Source organism: Lathamus discolor, chromosome 3 (genome assembly GCF_037157495.1).
Source record: "Lathamus discolor isolate bLatDis1 chromosome 3, bLatDis1.hap1, whole genome shotgun sequence".
Lineage (NCBI taxonomy): Eukaryota > Metazoa > Chordata > Aves > Psittaciformes > Psittacidae > Lathamus > Lathamus discolor.
Genome location: NC_088886.1, coordinates 122020439 through 122039315, shown reverse-complemented (window position 1 = coordinate 122039315; position 18877 = coordinate 122020439). Strand labels below are relative to the sequence as shown.

The 18877-nt window shown below is 45.5% G+C and overlaps 1 protein-coding gene across 1 annotated transcript in view; it reads left to right on the top strand.

Moving 5' to 3' along the window:
• KALRN (kalirin RhoGEF kinase) overlaps window positions 1–18877 on the top strand; it is a 521871-nt gene that overhangs the window by 492822 nt on the left and 10172 nt on the right. The window contains exons 50-57 of the mRNA XM_065671413.1: window positions 458–581; window positions 1953–2012; window positions 11156–11183; window positions 11647–11818; window positions 13974–14095; window positions 15576–15707; window positions 17458–17622; window positions 18498–18576. Of these exons, the coding sequence (XP_065527485.1) occupies window positions 458–581; window positions 1953–2012; window positions 11156–11183; window positions 11647–11818; window positions 13974–14095; window positions 15576–15707; window positions 17458–17622; window positions 18498–18576 (882 nt within the window). The remainder of the gene's footprint in view (window positions 1–457; window positions 582–1952; window positions 2013–11155; window positions 11184–11646; window positions 11819–13973; window positions 14096–15575; window positions 15708–17457; window positions 17623–18497; window positions 18577–18877) is intronic.

Sequence of the window (18877 nt, the reverse complement as noted above, 5' to 3'; positions counted from 1 at the left end):
TAGGGAGCAAAGCCTTGAATTTCTAAATCTTTTTTTAATTTGCTCTACCAAGTAACCTATTAAGACCACTCTCCCGTATTTACATTTACTGCTTTTAACCAACAAGACTGAGGCCCAAATTGGCCTTTTAACTGTAGCAAAAATAAAATCAATTTCTATTTGTGGCCATGCAAGACAACAGATGACCAAGTTCTAGTTGCCTGCTTCCATCATGGACATTTTTTTCCTTCTCCATACATCTAAACAGCAAGCGTGGCACAACATCTGCTTCGCAGAACTGTTTGGTTTGGTTTTTAACTTCAACTCTCATTGCTCAGATTGAGATAGGCGTGTTGCCGGTGGCTTTCACCTCCTAGGGAATTGCAGTAATCGCAAATGTGGATGCTGGTTCCCCTTTCCAAATACTTCCTTCCTGCTATGATTTGCTGTTTGATTGCTGCATTTTTTGGTACAACAGGAAGTCATGTTCATGGCATACCCTGCGCATGAGAAAGCGGGCGGAAAAGGAGAGCAGTGGCAAAAATGAAGCCAATGGGCCACGTAAATCCAAGGATATTCTGGGGAACAAAGTCTCAGTTAAAGTGAGTAAGGCCATCTGAAAGATGTGTGCTGCTCTCCTGCTTCCCATCCTTTTCACCCTCTGTAGCATCCTCTCCTGAGAGAGGAGAGGGGACAGTGATTTTGAGTTTGGTTTTTGGTTTGTTTTTTTTTTATGTTTGGGGATTTTTTTCCACTTTAGGTTTTTTGGGGTTTTTTTGGATTTTTTTTTTTCTTTTTTGTAGTATCCATTTTAGCAGGATTTTTGCATGCAAGATAAAATGCAACCTTTGTTTTTAATTTTCTTTTTTCCTGGCATCCCACATGCAAGTAAGTAATCTTCATTAAAAAACAACAGTACATATCGTTAAATAACTGTTCTTAAAATTGGCGCAATAGTGATTTACTGACCTCTGATCTAGCCCAGTCTACAGCTCCATCAGAGCAGCTGAAGGGATGGGAAAGCCACTGGGTGGACCAGTGGCCTTGTGGAAGTTGATGAGTTTTCTTTAGGCCAGTATTTCACCACATATGAAGATAAGAGGTTCTCAGCCTCAAGATGCTGAAGATTTTTGGTCTGGGGAGATGGTCTCAATGACCTTTTCTTTCCATATTATTAGATAGTGCAGAGACGGTGAATCTGTCTTGCCAGGAGAGGGTCTTGTGTGTGTCTGTGTGTGTGTGTGTGTGTCTGTCTGTCTTTCTCTGAGATTTCCCAGTATGGAAAAGGTTGAGAACTGTGGGGTTAAGCTCCATCTTCTGCTCTGGGTGCCTGACTACTGTGCTCCAATTCAGAGGATCCATCCCATGAGGCCTGCTCAGGACAAATCTGGGGCTTTCCCTCCCAGCAGAGGCAAGCAAACACTTGTTGTGATTTTGACACAATCAAAGTCCAGCCTTGATTCAGGAAAGCACTTGAGCATGTCCTTTGGATCCACCCTTCTCCAGGACAGCCCATGATTAAGTGTTTTCCTTTGCAGAGGCTTTCCAGTCTTGTAAGCCTAGTGAAATAGTTATGGCATGTGCAAAGGGAGGAACCCTGCCACCGCAACCCAGGTGCCCTGGCACCCACTGCACAGCCGCCCTGCAGCCCTGCCACCAGCCAGGGAAGGACTGGGCCTGAGGGAAGCAGTTGCTCCAGCATGGTGGCCAGTTCTTTCTCCCATTGCTTCCTCGCTGTTTTTACTACCTGAAAGACCTGCAGACTCCCTGCTGCTTCTCTGGCAAAAGCATGTCTTTGCCTTTGCTTCCCTTGTTTTGTTGTCAGTTTGGGTTTTGTTTGATTTTATGAGGGCATTTTCTGTACTGTTACCCATTTCTGTGCTGCTCACAACTCCTGTGATGCTCTGCCCTGTCTAACCAATCTCTCCTCTAATCTCTTGTTCTCTTTCTTCCTCTTCATGCTGCCAAACAAGGAGACAAACAGCTCAGAGGAATCAGAGTGTGATGACCTTGACCCCAATACTAGCATGGAGGTAGAGACAATCATCCTTGTAATATGTTTTTTTCCAAGAACATGTGCCCATTTTGAAATGCCTTTGTTGAAAGGGGAGCTGGTGGGTCTGTTTCGCTCGTGGACATAGGGGCCAATTAAGTGTGAGTCACACAAAGCACCAGTTCTAGTTTTGCCAGGAATCTGGGCTGCCTCTGTGATGGGAGCCGTGGAGGAGCAAGCTGCGTCTGAGCTGGAGGCTTACATAGCCACCACCCTCAGTCTCCGTTTCCCACCTGGGACCTCATTCAGTGAAACAAGAGTGCATGCATGTCAACTGCTGATAAGCGTAGCAGCTTTCTAAACACCCCTTGCCCTGGCAATATGTGCTGAGCTGCTAGTCAGGCTTCTGCTATAAATCGCTAGAGCAATTGTCATTGAACCCAACTAATAAATTATCTAGAAGACCAGAAAAGACATCTCTTTTCTGTCCTAGCGGGGTGGGAAATTGTAGTTCTATAAAGGTACAGGAAGAGAATGGTAAAACTGGTTGCATGAGTGTACCTGTGTCACAGGCAAGGCTGATGCAGATAAGTGGACCCAAATTATGATATATTGCACTACTCTTTTTTTCCAGTGTGAAACCACCAGTTCTAGTGGAGTGACCGAGACATGCCTCGTTGAGAGAGCCTAAAGGATCTTAAAATCATCAAAAGTTACATATCTGGTTCTTCTCACTTAATGTGTTGCAGGATCCCTTTTTTTTCCTGCATAGAGTGACCACACACCAAGCGTTTGTGTATATTCTACTGAGGCTGAAAGAGCTTCTTACTGAAAGAAGCAAGGACAAGGTTCAGAGAGACCTGAATCAAAGTGATTTTGTAGAAGTGACAGAGCAGGTCATTGGAGAACAGGGATCTGTGTCCCGAGAGATCCCTGGGATGCTGTTAGCCAGGCTGCACTATAAACATACTGCAAAAGAAAGATGATCTTCCTCCAGGAGGGGTTAAAAAAAAAAAGAGGGAGAAATGTATTGAGATGCACCACCTCAGCTGCTAATCTGAAGGCTCTCTTTTACTGAGAAGGGGCTGTGTACTAAAGGAAAGCTTTTGACTCAGCTGACATCCTAGATATTGGATGATCCTTACCACTGAAGCTGAATATTCTCAGGAATGTGTTTTCATATTTCATATTTCGTATTTTCAAAGAGTATTTTGCCCATGACAGATACTAACTAGAAGTGTGTGTATTTGTTGCAAGGCAATGCCCAGTTATTGCATGTGAGTCTATGTAAGCTTTAGATCACTGGAAATTGCTCTATGGAGTAAAAGGTGCTGAGATACAGGTATATTGTACAGGACTCAGTGAGAATCATGATTTTTTTTCAGAGGATTTCAGTGTTTTGACTTTCCTCAATAGGAGGAAAACCAAATGTTTTTAAATTGTCAGTGGAAGGTAAATGCGTCCTTAAACATGTCAGAATTTCTAGTTGGTTCTAGCACACTTCACATGGGTCCTTTTGTTTGTGTGATTTGAGGTTTTTAACATGGTACAGTCATTGTTCTTGCATGCCTCTCTGAAGGTCAGGAGTTAAGAGCCTTTCTGTTTAAACCCAAAGACTAGTGAAGTCTTAGCTGTGGTATGAATCTGCTATCAGGGGTGTAACTGTGTGTCTGGTATGTGACTTCATTTACACTCAGAAACCCCATCCTGCATCTCCCAGTTCACTTACTGGAGGTGACACCATCACTCATGGCACTGCCTTGCGTTCCCCAGGAGCCACCATGTTCCTTACGGCTTGGAAACCTCAGTTCTGCTTCTGAGCAAAACTCTTTCTTGCTCAGCAAATATTTAAAATGTCAGAGGGAGAGAAAATAAGAGTGCCGTTGTGGGTTGACTTGCTAAGGTCACACTGCCCTGCAAAGGGCAGCACAGCCCTTGCTTTGTGCTGGTTTTATTACATGGGCAGTGGGAGACAGGGTGACTGGCTGTCCAAGGGGAGAGAATGCCTCATCCTCACACCTGGGTCAGCTCTTGATGGACTTTATAGAAACTGGGAGTGCTGGTAGGAGAGCCGTGTGCTGGCCATCAACATTCAGAGGTGCATGAGGCCCTGCCTGTGTCATTAAGGTGGAGTTGTCTGTAGCTATTATTATAGACAGGTAATAATAGAGCAAGTCACCTGGCCTCTCCTATAGACTGTCACTCCTGACATCTTGCTTCCTCCCATCATGCATGAGAATGTGCACCCACTGCTGGAAGAGAGAGAGCAGTCTCTAAATACAAAGCAGGCACATTAATTACTTGGAAATGTTGGTGCAATTTGCCTCCAGCCTTGTCACTGTGCAAAAAGTCAGTAAGCTGGTAGTAACATCCATGGAGTCCCACAGCTGCTGTGGTCCTTCAGATGTCGCTTTGCTTGCCATTTATAAAATACCACATATCTGTTCAGTAGATCCAGATTTCTGAAGCACTTTGCCTTTGTTTCAAGAGGGAACATAGAAAGAAATGCAAGAAACATACATAGTGAGAGCGGGAAACTGAAATTCTGGGTGATTGTTTAAAAAAGAAGCTAAAATGCCATTCCTGTGCTTTTGCCCACACGGGGACTTGCCAGCCCTGAAGAACTCTCCATTCACTGTAACTCTGACTAGAAATAGTGTCTCTTGGTGGCTGTTTCTTTTACCTTTGTTTGGTAATATGTACTGAAAGTGCATAAGGATGGAAATGAAATTTGGGAGTCCTGCTTTGCCCTGTTATATCACAAAACAGAAGGTGCAAACTCACCTGTTTGTTAGGCACGTGAGTGTAGGAGCAGGCACTTAAGGAACATATGTAGCCATGTGAGGGATAGGAGTAACCTGTATTTAAGAAAGATCAGAGACTCCCTTTCCACGTGTCTGTAGCTAATTGCACAGGGACAGGCAACTCCACTTCTGGGAAGAAGGTGTATGCCCTTGTGAATCAGTAAAGGATATTTACTGATTCACAAGGGCATACACAAGCCCCACACCCAAGTTTGGGGTCCTGGACAGTGACACAACTAGTTGTCCTACAGTTCTGTGTCGTAACATCTCATGGGGTTTCAATATCGCTGAAGAGGTCATAAGTCAACTGTGCAGATCCCATTGAGCTACCACTCTTGCTAAATGAATGTCCTTCCAGCAGTCAGAAGACCTGACTGAGCTAAACCTCACTAAGTGCAGCAGCAGCTCTTCTGGGCTTTGGAGTGGACCCCACATGTTAAGGATCTGACATGTCTCCAGATGTCTTGTTTTGCACAATGTGATTCCAACTGCAGAGTGTTACAAGTAATCCTGACCAACACACAACTGTCACCGAGTGGCTGGTGTTTACTCCAGTTTCTTAGCTGTGCAAAGGAGAGATGAAGTCCAGGCCCACCCCGAGTCAGTGGAAGTGCCATCATTAGATTAGTGAGCTGAGCTATTGCCAAGGTACGTAAGTTGGGCTTCATAATCTATTTTTTTTTTCAGTTATGACATTGTAGCATGTTAAGAACTACTCAGAGACACTTAGAGCAAGATAAGCAATAGGAAACATCCTGTAGGGAGGAATATTGTGTTAGCAACCCCATAGTCCAAGTGGCTGAATAAGTAATGGTTTGGTGGATACAGCATTGGCTCCAAGTCAACACTCAGCTAAGGCCAAGAATTCCCAAGTGCTTTAGGCAAATGCCTTCACCCCCTGCCTTGAGTTGTCCATCTCCAGAGCAGTTCTAATGTACTGTCTTGGTGAGATCTTGTACAGTACTGGTAAGAAAGTCTTTCCTGGACTGTTACCACAGTATGTACTAGTACAATCCTGAGAACCTCCTGTGTTTCCCTGGGGTGGCCTCCACGAGCAACACTGCTGTCCTGCTGCCCTGAGTGGCCAGGGGTTGCTGAAACTGACCAGGAAGCTGGCTCATCAGGTGTGACATAGCCCAAGCTGGCTACGCAGACACAGGGGTTTAGCTTTTGGAAAAGGAAGAAGTGACCTACTTCATCTGCAGGAAGGGGGTGAAGTGCTGCAGCACGGTGCCTGGGGTGCCAGGGACATCCCACCAGCTACAGGCATGGAAGCACACAGCTATTAGGGCCTGACAGCAGGAGCATGGTGAGGGCAAGAGGACTTCTGCTTTGCATAGGTGCATGTGGAACAGCATGTGGAGAAGCCCTTGTGGCTTCTCCATCAGTCTCAAAGGCAGCGAAGCCCATCTGTGCTGGGTGCCAGAAGAGCATTCCCCATCCCCACCAAAAGGCTGCTGCTGTGAGATACTTTATCAGATACCATTCTCCCATTTAAAATTATATTTTCTCTTTGGTAGTGTCTGTTCATATGCAGTGGGATCCTTACTTGCTCCTTTTATCAAGAAATTCCTTGTTGTTTCTTTTTTTGAGGGAGGTGACACTGTGAGCTTGTGACCCCCAAAAGTCTCAAAGTAGAAGGTGACCTAGTCAGACATGGGTTGATGGATCTTACAAATTTGAGTTGGCTTAATTCCTCTGTAACCCGTTTCATTTTCCCCTGAGCATCTTTTCAGTGTTTTTTGCATGAGGGAGCCAGGAGCATGCTGCTGACTCTGCTGCCAGCATGTGCAAATGCGTCAATATTTTATTTTAACTCGGTGACCAAGAGGTGCCATGAAGTATTTACAGAATGCTGAGCTGCTTGTCTTGGAGTAAACATGCCCTCTGCTGTTTAGATAAAGCATGGCTCTTACTACAGAGGGCTTGGTTTGCAGCCTAGCCTTATGATCTGGGGGAAAAAGTATTCTCAATCCTGGTTTTGATGCATTCCCTTAAAATGGGACTGAAACACGGAACTGGAAAAATCTGGGCATTGGCTGAGCTTTTCTGTGCATTGCATGTGTCTGGGTTGGGCTCAAGCCTCTTTCAAGGAGGTGGGTTAGACATGGCGAGGACATCTGCAATGGAGAAGCAAACCCTGGCCAAGGCGAGGAGCCCTCGCAGGCAGCTGAGCTGCACTTGCAGGGTGTTTCAGACTGGCCATTGGCATTGCAGGATGGTTTCTCACTCTGCACAAGATACAGCACGTGTGCACAAATGAAAGACAAACTCTTGCTAAGAATTAGGGCAGGCTGAGTCACTTGGCAAGGTGGACTTTGCTGCTACTGCTGCAGCTGCCTTTCTGTCTTTCTAACTTGAGCCTAACAGACCAGGAAAAAAGTGGCCCAGTACTGCAAAATACTGAGCACATATGCTGCTTTCCTAAAGTCTGATTTCCACACTAAGTTACACTTCAGTCACTTAGATCTAAGTCAGTCAGATCCCTGCAGGTCCCCAAAGATATTCAAGTATGCACCTTGTGCCTTTCTTGGTTTGAGCCCTGAAACAGCACAGGCTGCGGGAGGGAGAAGCAAGGTCTGTTTCTGGATTTTTGCTGAATAATCTGACCCGTCCTCCCATTTCTTCATCTCACCCAACTCTCCCTCCAGCTCCCTGTCTTTGCCTGGTCAGTGGTAGACCACAAATCGCTTGCGTAGAGGCCGTTTCATGGTTTACTTCTGCCACCTTGTGTGAGGTTTTCATTTTCAGCTGTCATTGTATGTGAAAAGGGAGCTGTGGCCAAGGAGGGAGCATTACAAGTTTTCGCCTATCCTGGACAAGGCTTCAGGTATTTAATCCAATGGAAAAAATAAATCCATCTCATTTCATCCACATTTATGTTCCCAGAGAAAAGAGCCAGCTGTGTTTCTTACCTTAGGAGTGACTGCATTGCTGACTGAGTTTCACCCCTTAGGGTTTGTGTTTGCCTGCTGTGGACTGACACTGAATGTCACGTCAGAAGTTTTTGCATTGTCTAGTTCCATCCCGCGAGTTTATTCACTCTCAGACCAGATCAGGAGCCACAGTGGTGCAGTTGGTGTTTGCTGGGACTTCTTCAAGGAGCCCTTGTCAGTGTGAGACCCAGGCTGCCTTCCCTGCTCATGGCCGCTATGGCCAGGAGTGCTAGGCTGAGGGCTGGTCTGGGAGATCCTTGTTCAAACTGCTTCTGATTGAATGGGGTTTCAGGGCTGAGCTTTATGTTGCTTTTCAGAGAGAAGAAAAGCAAAACCCCACAAAAGCCACATGACCAGCAGGGGTTTTTTCCACAAGGTAATCTCGAAGTAGTGCAGAGCATTCCCTGGGGGAGTGATGCGCAGAATCTGGGACTCCTGCATCACCCCCATAAACACCACTGCTGCTCTTCAGCTTGTGTGGGAGAAACCAGGGGCAAGCAGGGGCTTTAAAAAGGTGGAAAACTTGCTAGAGAAGGTGGTCTTTTACCCTCTTTTCTCTGAGGGAAAAGTCCCTTGGATTCGGATGCTTGCATTGCCCATGTGAGCATCTCTGGCAGCATTATGTGCTGTGGGTGCAGCATGCTGGCCCCTGAGCCTCAGTGGCCTGGGGGGAAAGAGAGCGGGTGTGCTGTCCACGTCCATGCATAATACCTTGCCCTGTTTGCCAGCAGCCTGCCCCTTGCTGGCAGAGATTTCTGCTCTTCAGAACAACACAGCCTGGCTTTCATCTCTGTAAAAGCCCTGAGAAAGAGAATTGGGAAGAGTTACTTGCATGGATTTTGACAGCTTTTACAGGTTTTTTTCACACACAATCATTTTGAAGAGGCTGTGGGAGGTGCTTGGCAAATCGGTCCATTAGGGAAACCAGCCCTGGCATTGGCAGGAGGCTGTGTGGACAAGCAGTACGTGAGTTCCTGTCCTCCAAGGGAAGCAGGACCATGCTCTCTGGCCCTTCTCTCCACCCATGGGGATTAAAAACCTATTTAGCAAAAGAAGAAATAATCTCCGAAGGTCTTGCACTTAATCTAGAAGGACTCTGTGGAGTCTATCATCTCCTGCCATCCACCCATAGCCTGGAAAGCTGGATGGACTGCAGAGAGAAGCAGCAAGCCTCCACGGCCTGGAAGTGGATGTGTGAGCCAGTGGAGCTCACTTCTGGCTGCAAATCTGGCTGTGAACCTTTGCTTTGCTATTTCTGCCCTCTCACCCTGACATTTGACCCCTTCCTTCAAAGCAGACCAAACCTTGTTCCCTAATTGTGTGATGTATTAAATCACTTTGGTAGCCCTTAAACATTCTTTTGCAAACAGGGTTTTATTTTTGTCTAAGCTTACAGCAGGCAAAAGCTGTGATGTGGCTGTGGGGATTTGTTAGGTAACATGTTATTAATTAACATACTAAGTTTCAACAAAGGAAATGTAAATTTTACCCAGAGTCTCATCCAATATTACCTAGCGGCGGTAATTTTCTTCCTGATATTCCCATGGTGAGGCAAGAGGAAAAAAACATTGGTAAGGCAATTATTATAAATGATTGTGCCTTAGAAATGTAGCATTATTTATTTATAGATACATCCATTACATTTATCATTGTAGCTGCATTTTCTAATGAATCCTTTAAAGTTATAAAATAAATGTGAAGTGTTAGGAGTGTTTCATTCTCCTGATCTTTAATCTTATAATGATGGAAATAAGTGAATAATAATGGAATTTAGTGCATGCTGCAGGGAAGGAAGGGGAAGGCTTTGGAGGACAGATGTATATTTTAGTTTAGCCAAAAACTAAAAAAATTAAGAAGTATGTGCAAATGAGCTGATGCCTGGGGTTACTCAACTGATTAAGTAGATGGTCTCATTGATTAAAAAGTGGCAAGCAGTGGTTATCCACAGGACAGCTTTGCCTTCCTTTGCTGTGTTGTGGGAGCGATACAACTTAGTCACAAAGATCCATCTCTCCTTTCCCACAGGCACAGATGGGAGAGATGTTTTTCTTCATCAGTGCCCTGTTGTGTCCTGATTTTTTCCTGCCCACAGGATCCAGGGGGCTGTCTGTGGATCCTGGACCCTGTGGAGCAGCAGTCGCTGCCTCTGAGCTCCTCACACTCTCATCTGGGCTTTCTGGTAGTGATAAGGGAAAGCAGACCGTGAGGTCTCAGTTCTGGTACCAGAGTTTTGCCTGGGCATGAAGAAGGGCTACGAAACCAAAATGAACCTGAATATGCTCAAGTGCCTCCTTGAATGGCACCCTGAGCCATTCACCTTGGAAAACTATTTATAAAGCCAAAATGTAAATATAAATCTGGAAGATGTATCTATGTGGTTTTGAAGGGTTATTGCTTTTGCTTTATGGCCTGTTTTTTCAATCTCTAAAAAACTCCCACCAGCTTTGGCAGCCACAAATTAGGTCACTGCTTCATTGGCATCTTCCAAAATAGCTCTGAAATAGATAGTAACAAAGATGTTTAAAGCGAGATAAATCACACTGGTACTTATGGTGCTTGATATCAAATTATGAGTTTGGTTTTGGATAACAAGGCCTTATGAGATTATTAAAGAGTTAATGAGGCTAAAACCCCTATACTGCACATCACTATGTAGTTAGGGTTGCTTCTGTGTGTAAGAACTTAGTGGCATTAGTTTTGCTCTTCCCAGGTTTGCTTCCAGGGTTACATGAGATAATTGGCATATATAGGGCACAGAGAAACAGTAGCTTTTCAGGTCTCTGCTAACTTGATCAATTGACTAGGTAGCTAAAATAAACTCTCAGTTATCCAAACCTAGTTGCTAGTTGGAAGGTTTCCAGCAGTCCAATGAAGTAAGTGAAATTTTACTCGTTGTGATAGACCAATATTGTTGCAGGACTGGTACTTGCCAGGAGGCAAAAAGAAGGCAGTATTTCTGGTTTAGTGCTTTACTTTTCTTTCCTGAAGCTGAGCAGACGTTGAAAGATGTCTCCCCAAAGCTGGTTAGTGGCTGGTGAGATGCCTCAGGTGTGTGGTGACTGCAGGTGCTGGGTGGGTGGGTATGGAGCCAAGCACAGCAGGGCACAAACCACCTCTGGGAAGAGAAGTTAATGGCTTGAGCATTATCACCCAAGCAAAGAGAAAGCACTTCCACCCTCCTCAGCCTTAGTGTTGTGCCTGTTACCTGTGATGCTTTACCAGAGTTCAAGAAGCCATAGCTTTCTTTTGCTTTCCCAGCTGTGCATGGGCTTGTTCTGTGGTCACTACAGCTTGCTGCACCTGCCAGCTGTTACAGAGGTTGCTTGTAGCCACTGGTCAGTGCTTCTGCAGTTCTGGTCAGGGTCACCATGGTACCTTGTGAAAACAGATGTCTCTGTCACTGTCCAGAAAAATAAATGCTTTTATTTCTTTGTATTTTACAGATAATCAACCCCAATTTCATTCAAGAAGGTAAGTTAAGGACAGCTGTGCACTGACTGGCACTGAGGGGCAAGTCAGCAGCTGTGATTTACTCTGATGCAACAGCATGCTCTGCACGCACCCGCGTTTACAGCAAAGGCAGCTCTCCACTGCTCAGTCCCCAGGGAAAGTGGTCTTCCTGCTGGCTGCTCAGCTGAGACAGCCTGAGGCCACAAGTGAGGCTGGACACCAAACCTGCCTTTACACAGTCTCACCCTCCTGCCAGAGCACAGGGCTGAGGGATGGATAGACCCTGCTGCCTCTTTCTCTGAGCTGCCAACAGCTGGCTTTTAGTGAAAGGGGAGTTTTGGTAACATAATACCAGGACCACCAGCTGTTTGAGACACAGATCCCATCACTGGTCCTATAATGTATTCTCTGGATTTGTATGGGGAATATCCTCATCTGTAGATTAAAACAAGGTGTCATGTGTGTGTCCCATGTTTTTTTCCAGTGGCTCCAGAGTTTCTTGTGCCATTAGTGGACATCACCTGCCTGCTCGGTGACACAGTGATGCTGCAGTGCAAAGTCTGTGGACGGCCCAAACCAACTATCACCTGGAAAGGACCAGATCAAAACATTCTTGACAATGACAACAGCACGGCCACTTACACAGTGTCATCCTGGTAAGGACCTGTCTGTGGATCCCAACACAGGTAGTCATGATGGTCATGTTGTCCTCAAATCTGTAGCACCAGCCAGGCTACAAGAAATGTAGTTAATAAAGTCTGGCATGGCATATCAGCGTATCAGTGCACCACATATCAGCTAGAAAGGGTCAAACTTTGGGGTTCGGGTAGCTCTATCATTTCCTGAGCTGTCACAGGGTATATCCACAAAGTGTGTTGCTGGCAGACGTGTGCTTGCTCCTATTGACCTGAGCCAGCTGCAAGCCAGAAGCCAAAATGTTTCCAACATACTAACTTGGCTAATATTGTGTCTGTGTTGCTGGGGCTTCTCTGCTTGAGTTTGATGCCATGCTCACCTTTGGAAGCAGCAGGAGTCCAGCAAAGCAAGCCTTCACCAACTTGGACTACCCATATCACTGGGCATTTTCTCATCTCATGGGTAACTTCTGCAGTTTTCGTGAGTCTTTCCTCAGCTGTTTCTAAAAGAGCCTATGTGTGTTCCTGGGAAGGCTACATCTGACTGTCCTTGGACAGAAAGATTCTTGTCATAATGTTCCAGCTAGGGGGGTAGGAAAACCATCATTACAACAAGCACTGAGAAGATCCAAAAGATCTGGAGTTGAATTCAGGTCAGGTAGCAGCTTGCTGCTGGATGCTCATTTGCAGCTTATATAAGCAATTTGGGCCAAACTGTAGTGGAAATCTCCAAGAGGCAATCTTTCATACAAATTTTTCAGCACTTCTGTCCAGGAAGCACAAAGTCACTGCAAGTGAAAAATGAACACTAAGAGAGAAGGGATTTCACATGTTCAATTGAAAAAATACATCTGATCAAAAGCTTCCTTCAGAGACCACTGGCTTGTGCAGCCACCCCAGAGCACCCAAAATCATCTCTTAGCCATTACTCAGTAGATCTCTGGTGCCTTATCTTCAGGCTTTGGCTGGGGTTGGGATGGGGAGGTATTTCTGTACAGGGTTCTGTTTTCCATCACAGATTTTTGCCTATGCATTAGCTCCCTGCGCATTATCAGCACTTGTATTGTCTTGATACTTGTATTTGGCTTTCAGTGGAAACACTGCCTGCAAAGGAGAGGCCCAGCAGATCAGTGGCTGTCTTAGAAATCTTGCTGGCTTGAGTGTCTGGATTGCAGGGGAAGGGGATATTTCTGTCCTCTTTTAAGCCAGCATAGTTAGACTAGCAAAAGCCACAGCATTCGGGCTGTTACACCATCAGCCATGTACTTCTGGAGTTGCTGATAGATTACACATTCAAGAAGTAGACTACTTTTGCCATCAAGGAAATTTATTGTTGGCTCTAAGCTGGGTCTCCAGTACAGCTAAAGCACTTGCACAAGCAAAATCCTTTAATTCAGGCCAGCTTCCTGAAAGTGCATAATGAAGACTGCAATGTGCAAACAAAAGTGACTATGTAATAACATAAATTCTGCTATAAAATTCACTAGTCTGCTATAAATTCACCTGCTATACATTTATCAGTCTCTGTAGAGCTGTTCATTTTCTCAGATAGACCCAAAGACTGCCTCTCATGAACCTGGTACTGGTGCTCTTTATCCCTAGTTGTTGTGAGATGTCAAGCCTTCTGACTTCCTAGCAGCCACATTAGATCAATGGCACATGCTGCAGGGGTCTAAAGCTCCCAAAAAATGTCAGATACCCTGAGCTGTGTGACTGCTTTCTGCATCTGCAGGAAGTCCAATTTGTCCGGTATGTGTTGGACTTAGAGGCACAGCAGCCCAGCAGTTCCCGAGATAGAAAAAAAGTGCCTGGAGAAATATTTCCAGGTATAGGAAGTCTAAGCATCCAGCTCTGGACAGGCACAATAAATGCTCAGCTCCTGGACTTTGCTGGCTTCTTAAGTGATCCTTCCCCATTTCCTGTATGGCCACAGCAGACAAACAGATATGCCTGTCAGGCAATTTGGATCATTCTGCTCAAAGGATTCATTAACAGCCTAATCCTGACATATAGAGATGTGGTATTTGGGTACGAGATTGCTGGAGGGATGTGCCTTCAAATGAGTTAACATAATTTGTGTGCACGTGTGTTTGTAATGATGCCGGACAGGAACTGATATAAAAAACATTAACAAATGAAGCAGCACTTTATAACTGGGGCTTCCTTGCATTCACAGTGACTCTGGGGAGCTCACCTTGAAGATCTGCAACCTGATGCCTCAGGACAGCGGCATTTACACCTGTGTGGCAACCAATGAACACGGAACTGCATCAACCTCTGCAACCATCAAAGTTCAAGGTAGTGCATCTGACCGTAACACACAGGATTCTTCCTGTATGGGGCCCCTTGGTGGGGGCTGGGAGCACACAGGAATAGCCAGTGCAAAGGCAGCTGGATGTGGAGTTGTGCCAGGGGAAATGAGACATTAAAATCATAAAACCATTCCTCAGCCAAGACTCCCACTGATGGCTGAAGGCACCGCAGACTCTTTGTGCTTGATTAAGTCGTCTGATCATAAGCATCACATCTGGGAAATGAAAATGCTCTGGCACTGGTTCAGCTCCTGCATCCTGCTTGCAGTGCTGCTCCCCAGGGGCTCGGTAAGGTCAGCGCAGAAAGTGGAGCTCCCTTAGGTTGCCAAGCCCCCTGAGGCTGCCAATAGGGAGCTCAGGCCTTTAGAGTCTGCCTGGAGCAGAGGACCTGGGATACGGTGACACGAACTTTCAGCCTCCCCTGAAAGGAGGAAGTGAGAGTAAGACTTGGCTTGGGTGAACTGTTCTGCAGGGATTCAACTCAGACATGTCTCTCAGCCTGAATTCTAGGCACTGTGATTAGTGACCCATCTAATTGTAATGAATATGAAATAATGAGTTGATGCTTATGACCTCCATCTCTAGGAGGGGATCTGTTATCATAAGAGTTGGAGGGTGTCTGCTATTTTGAAGGGACTGGCACAAAGATAGATGTGTAACTGGTGACTTACAAATGAAGGAGTGTCACAAGCATTTAGAAGTCAATTTGTTCAGTCTTTCAAAGTGCCCTAGAGATATAATTTCCCCAATTTATCCAAGCAAGTTAGTGGCTGCATTAACTACTCCTGTGCTGAAGGGAGCCCTGAGCAAAGCACAGGGGAATTACTGGTCATTTGTCAATCTGTTGCCAAACATACCAAGTGCCATACACACAGAAGCTCTCTGAATGCCTTGCTTGTGTCATTTTTAGACACTTCAACGGTAACTACCTCCTCACCTGCAGAACCTCCCTCGCTGCTTGGTGAAGTCCATGTGGATATTTGTTTTCCTCAGTTCTATATGGTTCTCATCAGGAGCAAAATATAGCAGCAGAAGGTGGCAGGTGAAGATGCTCTGCCTTTACAGTGGCTGAGCTCAGACAGATCCTCGACACCCAAGGAGTGATTCACCCAGCCAGTCTTGCAGGGAGCTATATGGGGCCTCGCAGTGCAGCTGACCACCTCCTGTGAGGAAGAAGAAATTCCCCATGTGCTGTAGTACTGTGAGACCATGTTGAGGCAGTGAGGCTTGCACGTAGCATGGTTCTCTCAAAACTGCTAATATGGAAGTGTCAGGCCCATGGGGGTAGGTGAATGGGACCATGACATTGCCTTTCCTCTGGCTGTACTGGTAACCAAGTGTAAACAAGAATGCTCCCTCTGCAAGCAACAGCTGACCTGATGTACCTGGTACACCTGATCTTCAGAATAAAGCACTAGCACCTGTTGATGCTATGCTGGATTTGGTGCTTGTTTTCTCTTCCCAAGGTGTCCCAGCTGCCCCAAATCGCCCCATTGCTCAGGAGAGAAGCTGTACCTCTGTGATCCTACGCTGGCTACCGCCATCCAGTACAGGCAATTGCACCATTTCAGGCTACACTGTGGAGTATAGAGAAGAAGGTAAATTGTTTCATCTGTGCTCACTGGCTGGGAGAATAAGAACAAAGTCTGCTTTATGGCACAACAGGTTCTGAAACCATCCTTGCCACCATTAGGGTGCCGTTAGCTGTTGTTCACAAAGCCCAAAGTCTAAGGCCAAAAGAAGCCCTTCTATCACCCAGTCCAAATTCTCATGTATTGCAGACCTTTCTAGTTCCTCTGGTCATATATGGCAAGTAAAGTGTGCTAAGATAAAACGTATCAACCACTAAGGCATCACTTCATCATTTGCATTCTGCCACCATGGTATCTATCCTTCCTGGTGGATGTTTCCTGGGCATGCAAAATCAAAGCAGCCTCTTCTTTTTTTTCTTTTTAACCTGAATAGAGCCGCAGATTCCTGCATACTTTTCAAGCTGAGCTCTGAAATCCGTTTGTTCTTAAATCCAATCATCCTTTTCCCCTGAAGAATTAAAAGGACATTAAATGCATTGTTTTCCCAATACAGGCATGTGCTCTTGAAAAGGGCATGTGAAATGATTTACATCCCTTTTTGCATTCTTTCTGCGAAGTTGAGAGGGTCTCTGGGCTGTAAAGCTTGCCTTAGGTTTGTGGCCTGGTTTTATCCCTTCATCCTTCAAAAAATCCTACCTCATGTTAGTAAATGTGCAAACTTAATCACTCTGTATTAATACATTTTTAGCAAATAGTCTGCCTTGACCCTCACTGTGCCATCTGTGTGACTGGCTTTTTTGTGAAAGAACAAAAGCTCTTCTATTAACAACAGCCACCAAAACAAACAGAAAAAAAGCAGCAGTGTTTTCAGTTTTCAGTATTGCTCCTACTCCAAAGGAATCATTGACTCTTCCTTGTAAAACCAACTTTAACCTTGTGAGACCTAGCAGTCAGAATTTGCCCACAGTCAACACAAAATAAATGGATTATGGTAAATAATATAAAGGTAAAAAGCCCTGAACTTATGAAAATAAGATAAAATTTTATATATTCTATAAAGAAATAATAGGCTGTGACAGGCCTTAATGTACCAGGGGTCCTTTTCTCTTCTGTGACCCTGTGCAGATGAACAAAGTATTGCTTCTTTGGCTGGCACAGATTAGGCAACAGGCAATTTATTTCTGTTAGGAGCCAAAACACATGATGAAGTCACATATTTCTTTGCTGCAGTGCTGCTCATCTGCAAAAATCCCACAGCGAACCTCAGAATGCTGGTTCTCCTGCAGCTCCTGGTTCCACTGTAGGCACCACATCTTCTGAAAAAGATTTCATCTGCAAAAGCACTTGGATTGTACTGACTCTGTCTCAGCTTCATCTGCAACTCCCTTGTCCTTACTGTTTTTGCAGCATTTCTGCTACCATTTCTCTCGCAGCAGAGCTGTCACCAAATCACCCCTCCATTCCTGTCTTATCACACTGCCCTGAGACATTGCTTGTAGCACACAGCCACAGCTAGGCTGCTGGAGAGATCAACTTCTGCCTTGGCTGTGGTTTTTCCATCGCTATCGGTCAAGTGAAGGGCATTTCCTTCTTCCCTCATTTAGCCAGACTGGAAACTGGCTGCAACACCAAATAGCTTCTTGTGGTCTGGTTCAGGTTAACAGAAATACATCAGTCTACTGTAACATTGCCTTTTAAAAATCTGTGGATTTTAACCTCCTAGGGTAGTGCATGAGTTGGGCAGAGAAAACCGCTGCTCTGAGTTAATGTATTGAGACTTCCCTTTAATTCTCCTCCTCCCTCCCTACAAATGCAGGCTCACAAGTCTGGCAGCAGTCGGTAGCCTCCACGTTGGACACATACCTCGTCATTGAGGACCTGTCCCCAGGCTGCCAGTATCAGTTTCGAGTGAGCGCCAGCAACCCCTGGGGGATCAGCTTGCCCAGTGACCCATCCGAATTTGTGAGACTCCCGGAGTACGGTGAGTGGGCACAGCAAGGAGGGGCTGATGCATGGTCTGCAATGGTGTGCTTTGATGGATCCCTATAAAAACACTTATCCTGGACCTAGGAGGAATACAGGAAACAGCCTAGAAGATGCTCAGAGCCAGCTCCTGCCATTAGAAAGGTTTTTCATTTCTGCTCCTCTCACAGGGCTCACAGCCTCCCACTGTCGCAGAACTTACTGCAGTTTCCTAGCAGGTCCCTGCTCTCTATCCCAAGACTACTTCTTGTCTTTACCTCTGGGCAACAGGCTCCATGTTCCCCCTGCCTTTCCAGCAGTGCCAGCAGCACCAGCAGCTTCTGCTGGGCAGCCCAGCTGGGGTCTGCAAGTCAGTTTGCAAAACGTAGCCCCCAAGCAATGCAGCCAGCATAAGAAGGCTGTGATGGAGGCAAGCCCCCAGCACATGGTACTGCAGGAGTGGGGGTGATTCCTCATGATGGTGCTGTAAGCAGAGCTCACATTTCCCCATGTTTTAGCAGCTCTAATGAGTAACTAGGTATGCAGCTGCTTGGATAGCCTGTGCCAGATAAAAGGAGAGCACATACAGCATAGCTCTAGCTGCCAGTTACACACAGATGTGCCCTTAGACTGTCTGTGTGGCCCTTTTCAGTGCAAAATTGCAAGGACAGATTTGAATCCACTTTATCCATACCTTCCTCTAGGGAGCTCTGGGTTTTAGTGGTCCAACACATTGGAGCTGTGCCTGAGCGGTATGAAACTGGACCCCAAGTGATAATGTTTGCTGTTTTAAGTAATGCAATCTCACATATAATTTTAAAATATGCCGTTTATAGTCCACAGGAAACTGTCTTTAACTTTATGCTTTCCTGAATGTACTTTGTTCTCTCAAAGACTCTGCTGCTGACGGTGCCACTATTTCATGGAAGGAAAACTTTGACCTCGCTTATGCAGAGCTGCATGAGATTGGGAGGTAATATTAACCCTGCTTATCACTGCAATAAAACACCAAAACAATGGCTTGAAGCTTTTTCTTTGTATTAAAGTTTAAGTTAAGTTGCCCTTTGTAGTTAGCGTGAACAAGGCTGCTCCTTTCAAAGAGCATTGCCCATTAAATACTGATTAAAGTACTGACCGGTTAAAATACTGATTAAATTTTGCTTTTTGAGATCACTTGTGATTTGAGGATTGCAACTTGGCAAACTTGTGAACAATTAGGCAGCCAAATCTCTTGACAACCATTGGTAGTTCTTGCTGTCATCTCTTCTGTCATC